The 14,042-nt window shown below is 35.2% G+C and overlaps 1 protein-coding gene across 1 annotated transcript in view; it reads left to right on the top strand.

Moving 5' to 3' along the window:
- Positions 1 to 5,678: 5,678 nt before the first annotated feature.
- LOC122086758 (clustered mitochondria protein) overlaps positions 5,679 to 14,042 on the top strand; it is a 24,105-nt gene continuing 15,741 nt past the window's right edge. Inside the window, exons 1-10 of the mRNA XM_042655729.1 lie at positions 5,679 to 6,085; positions 6,911 to 7,143; positions 8,657 to 8,718; positions 9,264 to 9,453; positions 9,566 to 9,697; positions 9,871 to 10,027; positions 10,251 to 10,444; positions 10,551 to 10,652; positions 12,274 to 12,409; positions 12,590 to 12,719. Coding sequence (XP_042511663.1) covers positions 6,921 to 7,143; positions 8,657 to 8,718; positions 9,264 to 9,453; positions 9,566 to 9,697; positions 9,871 to 10,027; positions 10,251 to 10,444; positions 10,551 to 10,652; positions 12,274 to 12,409; positions 12,590 to 12,719 — 1,326 coding nt within the window. The 5' untranslated portion in view covers positions 5,679 to 6,085; positions 6,911 to 6,920. The remainder of the gene's footprint in view (positions 6,086 to 6,910; positions 7,144 to 8,656; positions 8,719 to 9,263; positions 9,454 to 9,565; positions 9,698 to 9,870; positions 10,028 to 10,250; positions 10,445 to 10,550; positions 10,653 to 12,273; positions 12,410 to 12,589; positions 12,720 to 14,042) is intronic.

Genomic DNA, 14,042 nt, shown 5'->3' with positions numbered 1-14,042 from the left:
GTGAAACGTATTAGGATCTCTGTCTGGATATATGAAAACCTTGAAATTCTTCTCCATCGGTGTAATAAAAAAGATTAGCTGCAAGCGATATTGTAAGATCAAACACCAAGAAACGCGAATAATAAATAGACAATAGATCCGTACGACACAGAGATTTAACGATGTTCACACACCAGGGTGGTGTGATATGTCATCGGGAGAAGAAGAAGATGATTCACTATGCATAAGAGAAATTACACCCTAACAACGGCGAGGAAAAACTCACCCTAAAACCCTAGCTCCAAAAAACCCCAAAATACAATGACTTTCTCAACAAGTAACAATACATTATATATACTCCAAATCGCGGGTCGATCCATCGGGTTGCGGTCAATCCGATCGAACCATATGCCCCCGCACCCCCATACGAGATCAGTGATGGGCTCCAGGCTTGGGCCTATCGGCCCAACCCCTCTGCTTCCATCATATATCTCATAAAATTTTCCATTTAGATCGCCACCAAAATATGTCGGATTGGGTCAATTTTCAAAACGGGTCAAGAATTCGAAACAAACTTAACAGATATGAACATCCGACTTTTTCTAATTCCATAATTGGAAAAAATGAAAATTGGTTGCATCATCGAAGAGCCCGACACACAAACAGGGGCTGTGAATGTGCATAAGTTGATCACTCAGACCAAAGGGAGTTTTGCCTCCTTTCCCTGTCTGTTCAGAGTATATGTATGGTAATAAATATCATATAGCTAAAGCTATCACTGTTGACAAATATTTCAGTTGAACATTCAAACATTAGCATCAAAAGCATAAATAGTATGTATTCCATCCACAACCAAAGACATTCTGCAGTATTAGTTCTAATCACTTCCAGCACTTCTATTTACAGATCTTTGACCACCTTCAAAACAGAGGGATGGTTGAAGTTGAGATAAATCAAGACGAAGAAAATAGCAAAAAGGACCTATTACATCAACAAAGGGAAAAGGATCCAGTACAAAAAAATTGAGAATTGCTCCCAATGATCGAAGTTTACTGCTTCTCAAAATAATAAAAAAATGAATCTCCAAATCATATGCGTATATAACCTGAACCCATAAAAAATACCTACACTTTTAGGTCATAATTCGTTCTCATATTGACCAATAAATCAAGTAATATACTCTTCTAGCTCAGGTGAGAAGGAGTTGTTCCTGCAAAAAATTGTTCACTTCAATTAGCATATTGCTATTCGACTATATATAGTAAATTTCTAGCTCTTGGGTTCTTCCATTTTCATCACTTTTAAGGAAATGGCTGGGAATCAGTTGGAAAACCTCCGGATAGTGATAGATGTCAGAGAAATCCTCAATGTCACAGCCTTCTGCAACGACCTTCACACATCATAAGCCATCTTAAAAAGATATGAAGGAGAAGAGGTGGGAAGGAGGAGGAGAGCGAGTACCTTCCTTTTGAGGTCATCTGCAGAGAGATCGGAACCGTATCGAAGCGGAGAATGAAGAGATTTGAGGGAGAAGACAGTGAAGGATAATAGGGTAATGGCAGCGAGAGCAAGAAGAGATCTCTTCAAAGAGCATATGGTAGAGAAAGATGGAAAAGGAGTTGGTTTTCCCGCCATCCGGCCTTCGTTGGTGAACCTTTCACTGACTTGTTTTCAAAGAGCTACGATACCACTGCTGGTGCAAGTTGGCGGATTCGGCTCTGTTTTTTAGAGTTTGTGGACATTTCTCACTTTCAGTTGACATGCTACAAATCAGGGCAGTAGATATTACTTTCATTTTTTTTGTTGGATTACTCCAAGTTATTTTCAATTTTAGGAATGGTACAAGATAATTTTCCTAAAAAAAACATATAACAATATCAATTCAATTCAATGTTACAATTTACATCTATTTCACTATGAATTTTAAAAGTAATAAAGTTGTTTAGAAAAAAAAAATAGAAAACACAACAAATCCATTTAAAAACCGTTTATAAATGGTTTCGATTTTAATATATGAAACTGTTTATCAAATGATTTTGTTTTTGTCTTACACAAAAAATTCTTGTACCCAACCAAATCGAACTATCTACATCGAAAGTGAATTGATTAACACCTTTAGTCCTCCAAAATTGATCGACACCAATGAAACATAATCTCTGTTCAAAACCTAAAATAATTTGGATTTCATATGTGAGGCATTGACTAGGCTTGCCTTTGATGAAGGGCGAGCAATCATGAAGGGTGATCTGTCATTTCACCCCCTCTATGTCTGGGCACAGGGGTCACGTTGCCTTTCAAGCTTAACTTTCGTTAAAAATAACTTGCAAATCAAATAAACCCAATTGACCCGAATAACCAAACCAAATAATTTGATTATGAATCTTATACCAACATTATTGATGAAAATTCAGTTTCATTTATGTCAAATTCAACAAGTATCAAATTGGATCAAACCATTTAGTCTATAACCGAACCGATTAACACTCTCATTTTCATTAATGGTGTAGAGTCATATATCAATCCTTTCTCTATCGCTAACGAGAGTTGAGATATAGCATAAGACAGGCTATGCAATGACTTTCATTGACACTCCCCCCTAAACACACACACTCATAGAAAAGATATTTCGTATTGCCATTGGTTGGAGCCTTAGTTCTAGGATGGCTACCGGCTTGCCCAAGGTCCAATAAATAAAAATGGAAAAGAGAACTCACCAAACTTGGTCCTAAAAATTTTAGATCCAATCACCCCATATATTTTTTTTTTAACAAATATTGCAAAAAAAAAAAAAAAAATATAAATGATATCGATGAATGCACATGTAGTTATGTCGTTCCAGTTTGTTTTTAAAAAAAAAAAAAAAAAACCATTTTGACTAAAAAACTGAAATTTCTATTTTTGACACGAAACGTTACCAAACACAGCTTTAAAATGCCAAATTATCAATTCATGTGGTAGAAACATGCAGACAAATTTTATCCTTCTTTTTTTTTTCTTTCTGGATATTATCAAGGACCCAGGACATCCCCTAAGATATTACCCGAACAACTTAAAAAAGTAATATAAAGGGGGAGATTTAGCCCGCCTTACTCTAACTAGGGCCCAAAATGTACCTCACCTTCACAATTGAAAGTCATCCAAAAAAAAACTATAGGAGACCAGCTCTGTCTTCATTTGCAATACAAATAAGATCCTTTAGAATAGTAGAATTACACCCTCAAAAGTAAAATTTTTAAAGATTCATAAGTCAGTTGTCAACCAATCTGTTGCCCAGTTACTTTTTTTAAACAAAATTTAGATATGGACACCAAGGCTCTATATTGTAACGTTTATGTTTTAAAAAACTTGATTCTAGGTCTCGCACAAATTTTTTTTTTTTTTTTTTCCATTTATGTGTTTTTTGAGTGATTCTACATCTTAAATGTTGTATGGTAACGTTGAAAACAAAACATTTGTTTAACCTGGAATAAACAAAAACCTGTATGATCACATAATTGTTTATGTTATAAACAAATATTTATGTACCTTTTCAATATAATATGAGTACAAAAAAATTATATTGTGGGCATCATCAAAGCTTTCTAAGGACAACTAGCTTCTTCTTGCTACTCTAAAAGCTGATGTGCCATTACTTGTTCAAGGTGTTCGGACTTCCTAATGATAAGATCTTATTAATGTGTTTGATGAAAGTGAATTTACATTTTCCAGGATTTGGTATCCGTTGGTTCTTGGACATTTCTCCATATAATAATAATAATAATAATAATAATAATAATAATAATAATAATAATAATAATAAAAACCAATCAATCAAGTGATCAAAGGAAGACTGCCTTAATTAGCCCACAGGTTGAATCCAATCATTTAACTAATAAGCTATAAGCATCAACTTTTTTTTTTTTTGTTTTGGGAGTGTGTGTGCATAGGGGGATAAAGATAAGACACTATCTCTGATTCAAGAGCAGTAGTCCCTACGAAGAGATGGGGGGGGGGGAAGGAGTTGGTCTAAAACCTCAAATAGTCACTTAGGGCTTCTCAACATGCATCATCGGCTATAACCCTACTATTTAACTTCATGGGAAAATATTTTTCCCCATGAAGTTAAATAATGAAATCATCATGAAAATGAAGCATGTACTACTATTGAATTACTTAATAACACTTTAACTGAAAATATTATACCAAAATAATTATTAATTGAAAATAAATAACATAAATACAATTTTATATACCTTCATAAGATACATGTTAAGTGTTGTCAAGTGTCAATGGAAGGCATGTATTTATTATGAACAAAGGATACACAACCAACCCACTTTGTCGGCATGATATTTATTTATAACAACTCATTGCTCAAAAAGTATTCATTGATACACCATTTTTTTTTTTTGGCTTTTCTCTCAACATGTTTGAAAATTCTAGAAAGAATTACAAGATTGATAGTTCAATAAAAAAAACCAAGGCATTGGAGGAGACCAATATTTGACATAAATTATAATGACATGCGAAGATTTATCATACAACTTTAAGATTGCCAATACATAAATCATATTTTTCTCTCAACCTTATTTAGTTCGTGCATACAAGGTATATAGATTATATCTTATTTGATAAAATAAATTACTTAATCAATGAGAGAATTTAATTTTTGTGTAGGGTTTCACAACCACATTGGTGTGGAAAAAACTAATTGGGAAGAGACATGTTTATCTTTGTCAATGCAACAATATACTCAGCTCAACAAATTATATCTACAATCCTCTTGTGTGGAGATTTCTATTGAATCGAAAACTGTATCCTCTATCATGATAATGGATGAAGAAGGCTACTTGTTCTAGTAAGTATTCATCATAGCCTCTATGATTCGGCACAATCATGGATGAAGAAGACTACTCGTTCGAACAAGTATCCACTATGGTGACATATTGCAAGAAATCAGCCCAAACTAATTGTTTTCTAATACTTTAATTTTTGGTTGGGTCATTATTTTGGTCTAATCAAAACAAAAAATACATAAAATGTATTATATCGGCACCTTAACATTTGATTCCTCGAATAGACTCTTAGGAAAATCAACCAACCCCAATCTACCAAGAATACTGATAATGTCAGTGGCTAGGTTACATTATTTTTCTCCACTTCCGCTTAAGAGGGCTTGATTTGAGCATAGCCGAGTAATATATGAACCTTGTTTTAAACTTGTTTTTCATAATTATGGCTCAATGGCAAACTATGGAGAATGGAAAAAGTATCTCAAATAAATATTACCTAATACAGAATTTATATAAACGCTAGATACCCTAGCTGCAATTTATCCATTTATATTTTTGGTTATTGGTTATTTTCCAGTTAAGAACCAGTAAATATGTGGAAATTCAACAGACAGTTTTGATTAGGTTGATACCAAATGAGAAACAGTTGGCAACACGTACGTGCCATTACCGACCTTTACTTTTGATTTTTGATTTTATTTTTTTTAAAATTATTTCCATGGCTGATTCATATCCCGATTCATGATCCAATGATCTCAATTGAATCGGGCCAATGCCGATTGCATTAAGGTGCAAACAACTACTAAATCGACTGAGTTAACTTCGAGTCTAACCGAGTCATGTGGTATCCCGTACCCCTTTTAAACATTGGATTGGTTCCCAGCTCATTCTTATCAGTTTTTAAGCCGATTTTGATTATTTATAGGTTTACGTATGGGGGATTGGTCGAGAGAAGGGTGGATCACCTTAAACGAAGTGATGGCCAAAGAAAACCCCAAAACCTGAAACCCTAAAACCCTGAAACCCTAGAAGAGAGACGATACTTTATGAAATGATGTCACTCTTTCGTTAATTGTTTTATTCTTTTCAGGGTTTAAGCTACAAAGTCAGCTATATTTATCTACCATTTCCTTCCCAAATATACAGCCTCCACCTCTTCCCGTCGCATCCAAAGCTCCAAACAACAGGGCAAAGAGGCGGAGGGACTGCCATCTACGTATGGATTTGTCAGATTCACAGGTCACAAATTGGAGAGCCCGAATCTGTTTCAATTGAATTGAAGTGGCCGGCGTCCCCATCGTCTGTTTTGCATAAGCTACTCAATTACTTCTCAGGTATTTTTCTTTTGTTTCGATTCCTATGTACCTTATCGTTTGGCGTTGTTGTTCATATGATATTCTCTGTGAATCAAGTTTTTGTGATTGATAATCATAGTGGTTGATTGTTAAGCTTTTTATGTCGCTGGCCGGCTGCGCCCTGTGAATTATGTTTTCCATATTTTAATGGTTTTTCCGTTTAACGCACATAGGTGGGGAGTCATTAGTCAAATAAAAGTATATTTTTCCTCAACCCTTTTATATTTTAACTTGTGTGGGTGTGGAGTAGGTGGTGAATAATGGTATGAAGGGGCATGAACTCAAGATCATTGATAAATTTTCTTTGAACCATATCGATTTTGTTCACCACTTTCTCATTTGGTGGTGAAATGGGCTTCCGTTTCTGATAGAGATTACTGGAGTTATGCTTTGACTAGGTTCTTAGCATGCTCAATGCTTGCTTATATTATCTGTTTCTGGGTTTTTTGGTTTTTTCCTTCCTATCACTTTTTACATTTTATGTTAACTTATTTCTCACAAAATAAGGTACAACCGTACATATTCCAGTTAATATAAGTGCAGCCTTTAGAAAAGTGTGATTTTTCTGCCATATACCTTGAAACAGCTGTAGTAGTTTTTGAATGTTCATCATTTCTCTAACTTGTTTACTCTTTGTTTTGTTCCTTCTGTTTTTTTTTTCTTCCCTCTCCCCTTTCATTTGATCTTCCTCCCCCACTGCATATTAAGATGTATTGATAGAGTTATCGAGGTTGGATTTATGTTTCTGAAATGAACTTATGGGTGTCTGAGTTTCAAATTACTCAATTTTCCTCTCTAAATTAGAGCTGTAGAAATGGCGGGGAAATCAAATAAAGGAAGAAATAGGAAAGCATCAGCAACCTCTACGAGTTCTTTGGAAGCAGCGATTCCATCTGCTAATGCGTCTTTGAAAGATAATTCAAGCACTATAGACTCCTCCAAGGCTGACTCCAATGGAGTTCCTTCAAAGGAAGAGTCAATGGATACTAAATTGGATGCAACAAATGCCGCATCTAACGCGTCAAAACAGGGAGAAGGTAATCACTCAGTTATTCCATTAAATCATGAATTTTTCTATCATTTTATACATTTATGTGGTTTTAATTCGTATACATTCACACCCCTTTAGATAGAAAATTGATCGCAATAAAGATGTACATATACTTTCAAATCCAATACATAAAATTTGCAGCCTTTACGATAGGTCTTTTCCCCACTTTCTGATTGTGACTTGTACCATATACTTGATAGTGAAATATATATTGGGGTTAAAAATAGAAAACAAAGAAAGATCACGGGTGTTATACAAAGAAAAGCTTGAAAATGTTAAGTGGATTCCTTTTTTTTTGTTTTTTTAAGTCAGGCTGCAATAACCATGCATTTTGTTTGCATTCTTGTTCCCATTGTTTGACTTGTTTAGTACGCAAAGCTTCCTTATTTCTCCATCATCCTTTATGGTTCATCTTTGACCTTCATGGTTTGAAGGCAATACTAACTTTTATTTGTTGGGTTGATTTTGTATTCTTTGAACCACCTCCATTTTTTTCTCCGTAGGCACCGAACTAACACATTCTCCATGAACATCTTTGTCTTCAATGAGGTTCAAGAGATCATCTGTTGTATTACCTCATGAATCTAATTGCTTTTGTCATCCATTGTTTTTTTTTCCTACCAATAAAACAAGTATTCTACTTCCTCTTCTTTAGCACAAAGAGGATATTGAGTTGCCTTCACTTCATATGTGTATGTATATTCATTTGTTTTGGGAAGTGGATGATATTTTTCAAAGTGATGTGGTGGGGATGCATGAAAGCTTCAACTCTTAGTTTTGAAGTAAATTAAATAATTTGGGGCTTGAGGGAACTCTTAAAGAGTAAAACCTAAAATAGATTGTCTATGTCATACATTGCCTTGAGAGATTTATAACGGCTCCACTAAAAAATAGAAAAAGATTAATTAACAAAATTGTGAACTTATTCATTGCTTTGTGGGTTATTTAGTGGGCATTTATGTTGAGCAAACAAGCAATCAATTTTCTTCATTTGGTTGAAAAATGCTTAACAAAAACAATTATATCTTTAAAGCTTACTTGCTGTATCCTACAGTGCTATATTTTGCTATGAAACCTTTATAGTCTTAACAGCGAGTTCTGTTTGATGCTATCCCGTGTTGGACGTCCCAAGTCCGTGTCCAATAGTTACACCTATCAGTATTTGAGTGACCATGTATCTTTTCTATTAACAAATAACCTAATATATATTGCAGTGTATTGACTTCCCTTTTTATGTTTTCAAGAGGGAAGTGTGGGAAAGAGAATGTCTAACAGTTCCCTTGTCCTTAAAAACTGGATTAGCCTTCAAAATCAAGTAATCAACATTGAAGTTCATCAATTTTTGATAGTCTTAAAGAGGCATTGCATTACTGATTTTTTTCTGGGCTATGAATCTGTTGTTTGGTAGAAAGATCTTATGTTCTTTCTTTTTTAATAGATGATTTGACTCCTTTTCTTCGTTCTCCTTTTTGCTGTGTTATTTTGTTTACGGGTAACAGGTGACCTTCATCTCTATCCCGTTTCCGTCAAAACACAATCTGGTGAAAAGCTTGAGCTACAGGTGAGTTAATTCGATTAAGGACACTGCCATTACTAAATGGCCTTTGATTCCATTTAGTGTTTGGTAGCAGAACCTGGAGGCCAGAATTCAAAATTTTAGATCTTTCTTTGATAATCTATTCTCTTCGTTATTGAAATTCATTTATTGGCTAAAACTATGTTATTTTAGTTCACAGTATTGTAATTTGTTACATTATTAATAAGAATGAAGAATAAATAACAACAGGAAACACAATAATTCTTGAAAAAATTTCTCTTGGTACCCTGGTCCCTATATATCAACCAAATTGTGTCTCCTTCTATTGGTTCAAAGTAATGAGCTTGTGTGTCAAATCTTTGGCAATGACACTCAATTTATGGCTCTTAAGGTTGCTGTCTTGTGAAACTACCTTGATCCGTCTGTTTTGTTCCTATACATAATTCATCATTGTCTTGAATTGAATAGGCTTAAGCTTTAGAAGCACCTTCTCTTAACATATTATTCTTTTCTCTTAGGGATGAAGGCCACTTTTACTGATGCTGTTGATGTTGTTTCTATATGGGCAGTTAAATCCAGGTGATTCTGTAATGGATTTGAGGCAGTTCCTTCTTGATGCACCAGAGACTTGTTACTTTACATGCTATGATTTGATGCTGCACACAAAGGATGGCTCAGTTCATCATCTCGAAGATTACAATGAAATTTCTGAAGTTTCTGACATTACTACGGGAGGCTGCTCCTTGGAGATGGTTGCTGGTATGTTGAAGCTATTTCAGCTTCATCCTTTTATGTTGTTGTTGTTTGATTTGTTGTAATGGAGGTAATTCTTAAGTAAATTTAGTCCCTAATATGGATCCATATGTGACAGGGTTCTATGATGATAGATCTATAAGGGCTCATGTGCACCGTGCTAGAGAATTGCTTTCTCTCTCTACACTTCATTCCTCACTATCAACATCTCTTGCATTGCAGCATGAGACAGAGCAAAACACAACTACAGGTTTTGTATGCTTTGGGAGTTCCTGTTATTTGTAATAGCTGTCCTTCCTCTTGTTGTTCTAGTGGATTTCGGTTTCATGGGTCATGGACAGTGGCTCATATTTGTATGAATATTATTCCATCAATTTCATCTCTCTTGTTAACATGTTCCTTATTCTGAACTTTGAACTCCAGATTCAGCAAAAATTGTAGTCCCAGAGCTTGATGGCTTGGGATTCATGGAGGATGTTACTGGTTCTCTTGGTAATTTGCTATCATCTTCCTCGAAGGAGATCAAATGTGTGCAGAGTATTGTCTTTTCTTCTTTCAATCCTCCCCCAAGTTATAGGAGGTAAATATCTTTGCTCCTTTTCCATTTTCATATAGATATTTTTCTGATCACTTCGTTTTTACCTTTTTTACCCTTCCCCCCCCCCCCCCCCCCCCTAACTTTTGTGATCCTTACTTATATGATATGTTTATGATATAAATGAGTGGAGTTTTGAAAATTTTGTTCCCTTAATGGAGCACTTACTCCTGTCCATGTGGGGCATCTGTGTGCATGTTATATCCAGGCTTGTTGGAGATTTAATCTACCTGGATGTGGTAGCTTTGGAGGGACAGAAAGTTTGTATCACAGGAACCACAAGAACATTTTATGTGAACTCAAGCACCGGAAATATCCTGGATCCAAGACCAGCTAAAGCTTCAACTGAAGCAACCACCCTCATTGGCCTCCTACAAAAGATTAGTTCTAAATTTAAGAAAGGTAACAGAACTTGTTTACATCATTATTCGCTCTGGGTCTGAAGTATGTCTTTTATTGGATGTTACAGGCATTGATTAACCACCAGATTAATATATATTTTTTCCAGCTTTTCGTGAACTTTTGGAGCGGAAAGCTTCTGCACACCCTTTTGAAAATGTTCAGTCTCTATTGCCTCCAAATTCGTGGCTGGGAGAGTATCCAGTTCCTGGTAACTTCCAATTCTTAATAGATACAATTGATATTTTTCTTTTCTTTATGGCGCCAACATCTTTGGGTTTTTGGAAACATGTTGCTTTCTGAAGTTAGTTCTCCTTTGATTCATTTCTGGAATAAGGATGGTTTCAGCCTCCCTCATAGTTCAATTTTCAAGAGATGTATTATTTAAGCATAATATCATCTCCTTTGACACTAAGTTTGAGTTAGGTCCGAATTATCTGTGGGATTGTTCTCGGAAATTCATGTTTTCAGTATTAGACTTGGAGTAACATTATATCATCTTTTTGCTTTCTTCCACTGGAAAAAGAACTGTAAATGCTGCTTCTAGATGCCCAAAACTGCAGAGTTGTTCATGTTTTGTTCTAATTGAACAGTACCTGAACTCGAATTTTGCAAATCAGGTCATGTGTTTTGCTTATTTAGGTGCATATAGTGACCCACTAACTTTTACTAACCAGAACATGGTAATGACAATCATCATCATCAATATTATCCACATGGTTCATTGTCTCTTTGACGGTTAGAATTGCAATGGGGCTGTTCTATGTATTGCATAAGTTTGTCTCTCTCTCTTTTGCTACCAGACTAGTAGGGTTTTATTTGACACTTGATCTTGGGGGTGGGTACATGGTCTGGAAAGTCAATGGTTACTTTTGGTCAGCTCTGTTTTCACATATGTTGTCCACTACATAAGTAAATAGGATAGTTTAGCATCATAAAGGAAGTGGTATTCTGGTGTTACTCAACAGTTGATCTGGGCTGTATTTTGATTTCATCAATGCCCCTGTGAAAATACATGATGCATCTTTGGCCATAAGAACTTTATCGCTTTTATGGGCATTTATGTAGGGTGTAGATTTCAATTTTTTCTTCAATAGATTGATATGATATTAGCCAAGTATCCTTTCAAAGGACTTTAGATGTGCTTCTGTCCTTAAATAGTCCTAAGTACCCCATTTGCAATAATAAGACTAGATATAGACTGAGTGAAATGGTTTGGTGGTTGTCCCGGCTCCAGCCTTGTGTTCCTTGCGCATGGCTCTTGGTGTTGAGGTTCTAATGCGGCCTTGCTATCTGCTCTTTTAACTTGTGCGAGTATATAGCATGTATATGAGAGTTTGAGAGATTGTAACTTGAAAAATCTTTGATCTACCATGTCTACTCCAAACTATATGATGAGACTGTTTTGATCATTACTGATTGGAAGATTTTCTTTCTTAATCATAGAATGTAGTAAAATTCTATTATGATAATTTGAAACATGTAAAAGCCATTAAAAAACTAAGAACATCTTCCCATAAATAAATGATGTTTGTTTTAGCTTCTTCACCCCCCAGGGTTGATTGTCTCAGTGTCAATATGTTCAGGGAAAGATATTCAATTTTCCAGGTTGAGTTTACTCGTGTCATGTGTTTCGATGAGTGAGAAACTTTTTTTTGTGCAACTGTTTTCTTCCATGGGAATGTTGAAATTGCTTGATTCATTTTTTTTCTGATAAAAAGGAAATTCTTTCTATTGATTAATATTACATTCATGGAGCTATCAAGGTCACTCGATTTCATTTACTTTCCTGTCTCTTTTTGAATGAACTTTTATGTTTCTTTCAATGGCAGATCATAAACGGGATGCAGCCAGAGCTGAGGATGCTCTGAATCTAACTTTTGGCAGTGAGCTAATAGGCATGCAGAGAGACTGGAATGAGGAATTGCAGTCTTGTCGGGAATTTCCTCATGCGACTCCCCAGGAAAGGTGTATCTTGGTCATCCTTCATGTTATTCATTTTTATTCATCTGGTTTACTATTTCTTTATTTGTTCTTAGGATCGAAGTTCAATTATTATTTTTCATTTGAAATTATAATTACTATAACAAGCCTTCATCAATTATTGGCTATTAAATAGTCCTAATCATGGGTAAGTTATTGTTGCAGGATCTTGCGTGATAGGGCTCTTTATAAGGTGACTTCAGATTTTGTAGATGCAGCAATTAGTGGTGCAATTGGAGTCATCAACAGATGCATACCCCCAATTAATCCAACTGATCCTGAGTGTTTTCACATGTGAGTGGTGGATGAAAAGTTGTCGAAGCAACCTTTTTTTTATTATTTTGTTTGTTGTTATTGGGGGTTAAGCATGAGATAATTAAAATTTGTCTGTCTAGCATTACCTCATTGAATTACATGGCACTTTGTTGACTGTCGGTTTATCAGTAGTATTAGTGTGCTGGTAATTTTGTGTTAATATCTCTCTCCCTACTTTCTCCTTTCTTCAACCTATATGTTTTAAATATGTGGATGTGGGATTTTGTTGGTCTTGATCCCGATAAAGGAGTGTGGTTAGTTGTCTAAGAAACCTTTGTTTGAAATTTTTAGGAATTGAATCCTGTGATTCCTTGCTTCTACCTTATTATTGGGCATTCCTAGGAAGCCACAGCTGCATTATAAGCTGGTTTTTGTATTATGTAGAGCACAAAATCAGCTTCCCAACAAAGCCAAGATTGCTTAAATCCGAGCTGTATTGACAAAGTTATGTTTGGTCAAACTTATTTTTAGATGTGCAAATGCTGTTTAGAATCTCTTGAATGAAAATTAAGTGGTGGACATCATAAGAAAAGATTATTTTACGACACTTCTGGTTTTTAGCAATATTTTACTATGATAACATTTATGGAATTGTCAGATTTGGAAAAAACCCCAGCATTTTAAAGTTGAAGTCACATTGATACAAAAAATCCAGTTTTTTTTTCCTTGAACTGGGGGTTGACTTTTTATCCTATAGAAACTTATTTTTTTGAATATTTTTATTAGATTTAAATATGGGGTGTTTGCTTCTTTATGAGGAAACAACCTCTTCTGTGAAGCAGGGGGTAAGACTGCGTACAGTTGCCCCTCCCAGACCCTACAGTAGCGGGAGCCTCATGCACTGGGTTGCTCTTTTTTTGCTTCTTTATGAATTTATGAATATATCTTAAGTAAATGAAATAAAAATTATACAATCATTTACTTAAAGATATATTTGGCATAAATAAGTGCCAGACTAGCCAGACCAGCGCCGTGCACTAAGGCGACGATTGCTTTGACCCCAAGTAAACTGCTTGGACTTTGAGGTGCCCGCCTTGACAATTATGACCAGGATGACTATGGAAGTCGATAGAATCATGTTATGGACGTAATTGACTGAAAACAAGAAAAATTCAATATCTCATTATCCAACGATTAGATCTGGATTAACTCTGGTCTGAGTATAGAGCTTAATTAGACCTATCAATCGATGTAAAATTCTTAAAAATCAGGTCAGAACTTAGTATTCTAGGCTGCTTAGTTTCCAAGCTAAAGCAAGACTCAGAAAATAAGCCAGAAATTGATTTGGGGGGGGGGAGAGAGA

Source organism: Macadamia integrifolia, chromosome 8 (assembly GCF_013358625.1).
Source record: "Macadamia integrifolia cultivar HAES 741 chromosome 8, SCU_Mint_v3, whole genome shotgun sequence".
NCBI lineage: Eukaryota > Viridiplantae > Streptophyta > Magnoliopsida > Proteales > Proteaceae > Macadamia > Macadamia integrifolia.
Note: the sequence above shows the minus strand (reverse complement) of the source record. Positions and strands in the feature narration are given on the sequence as shown.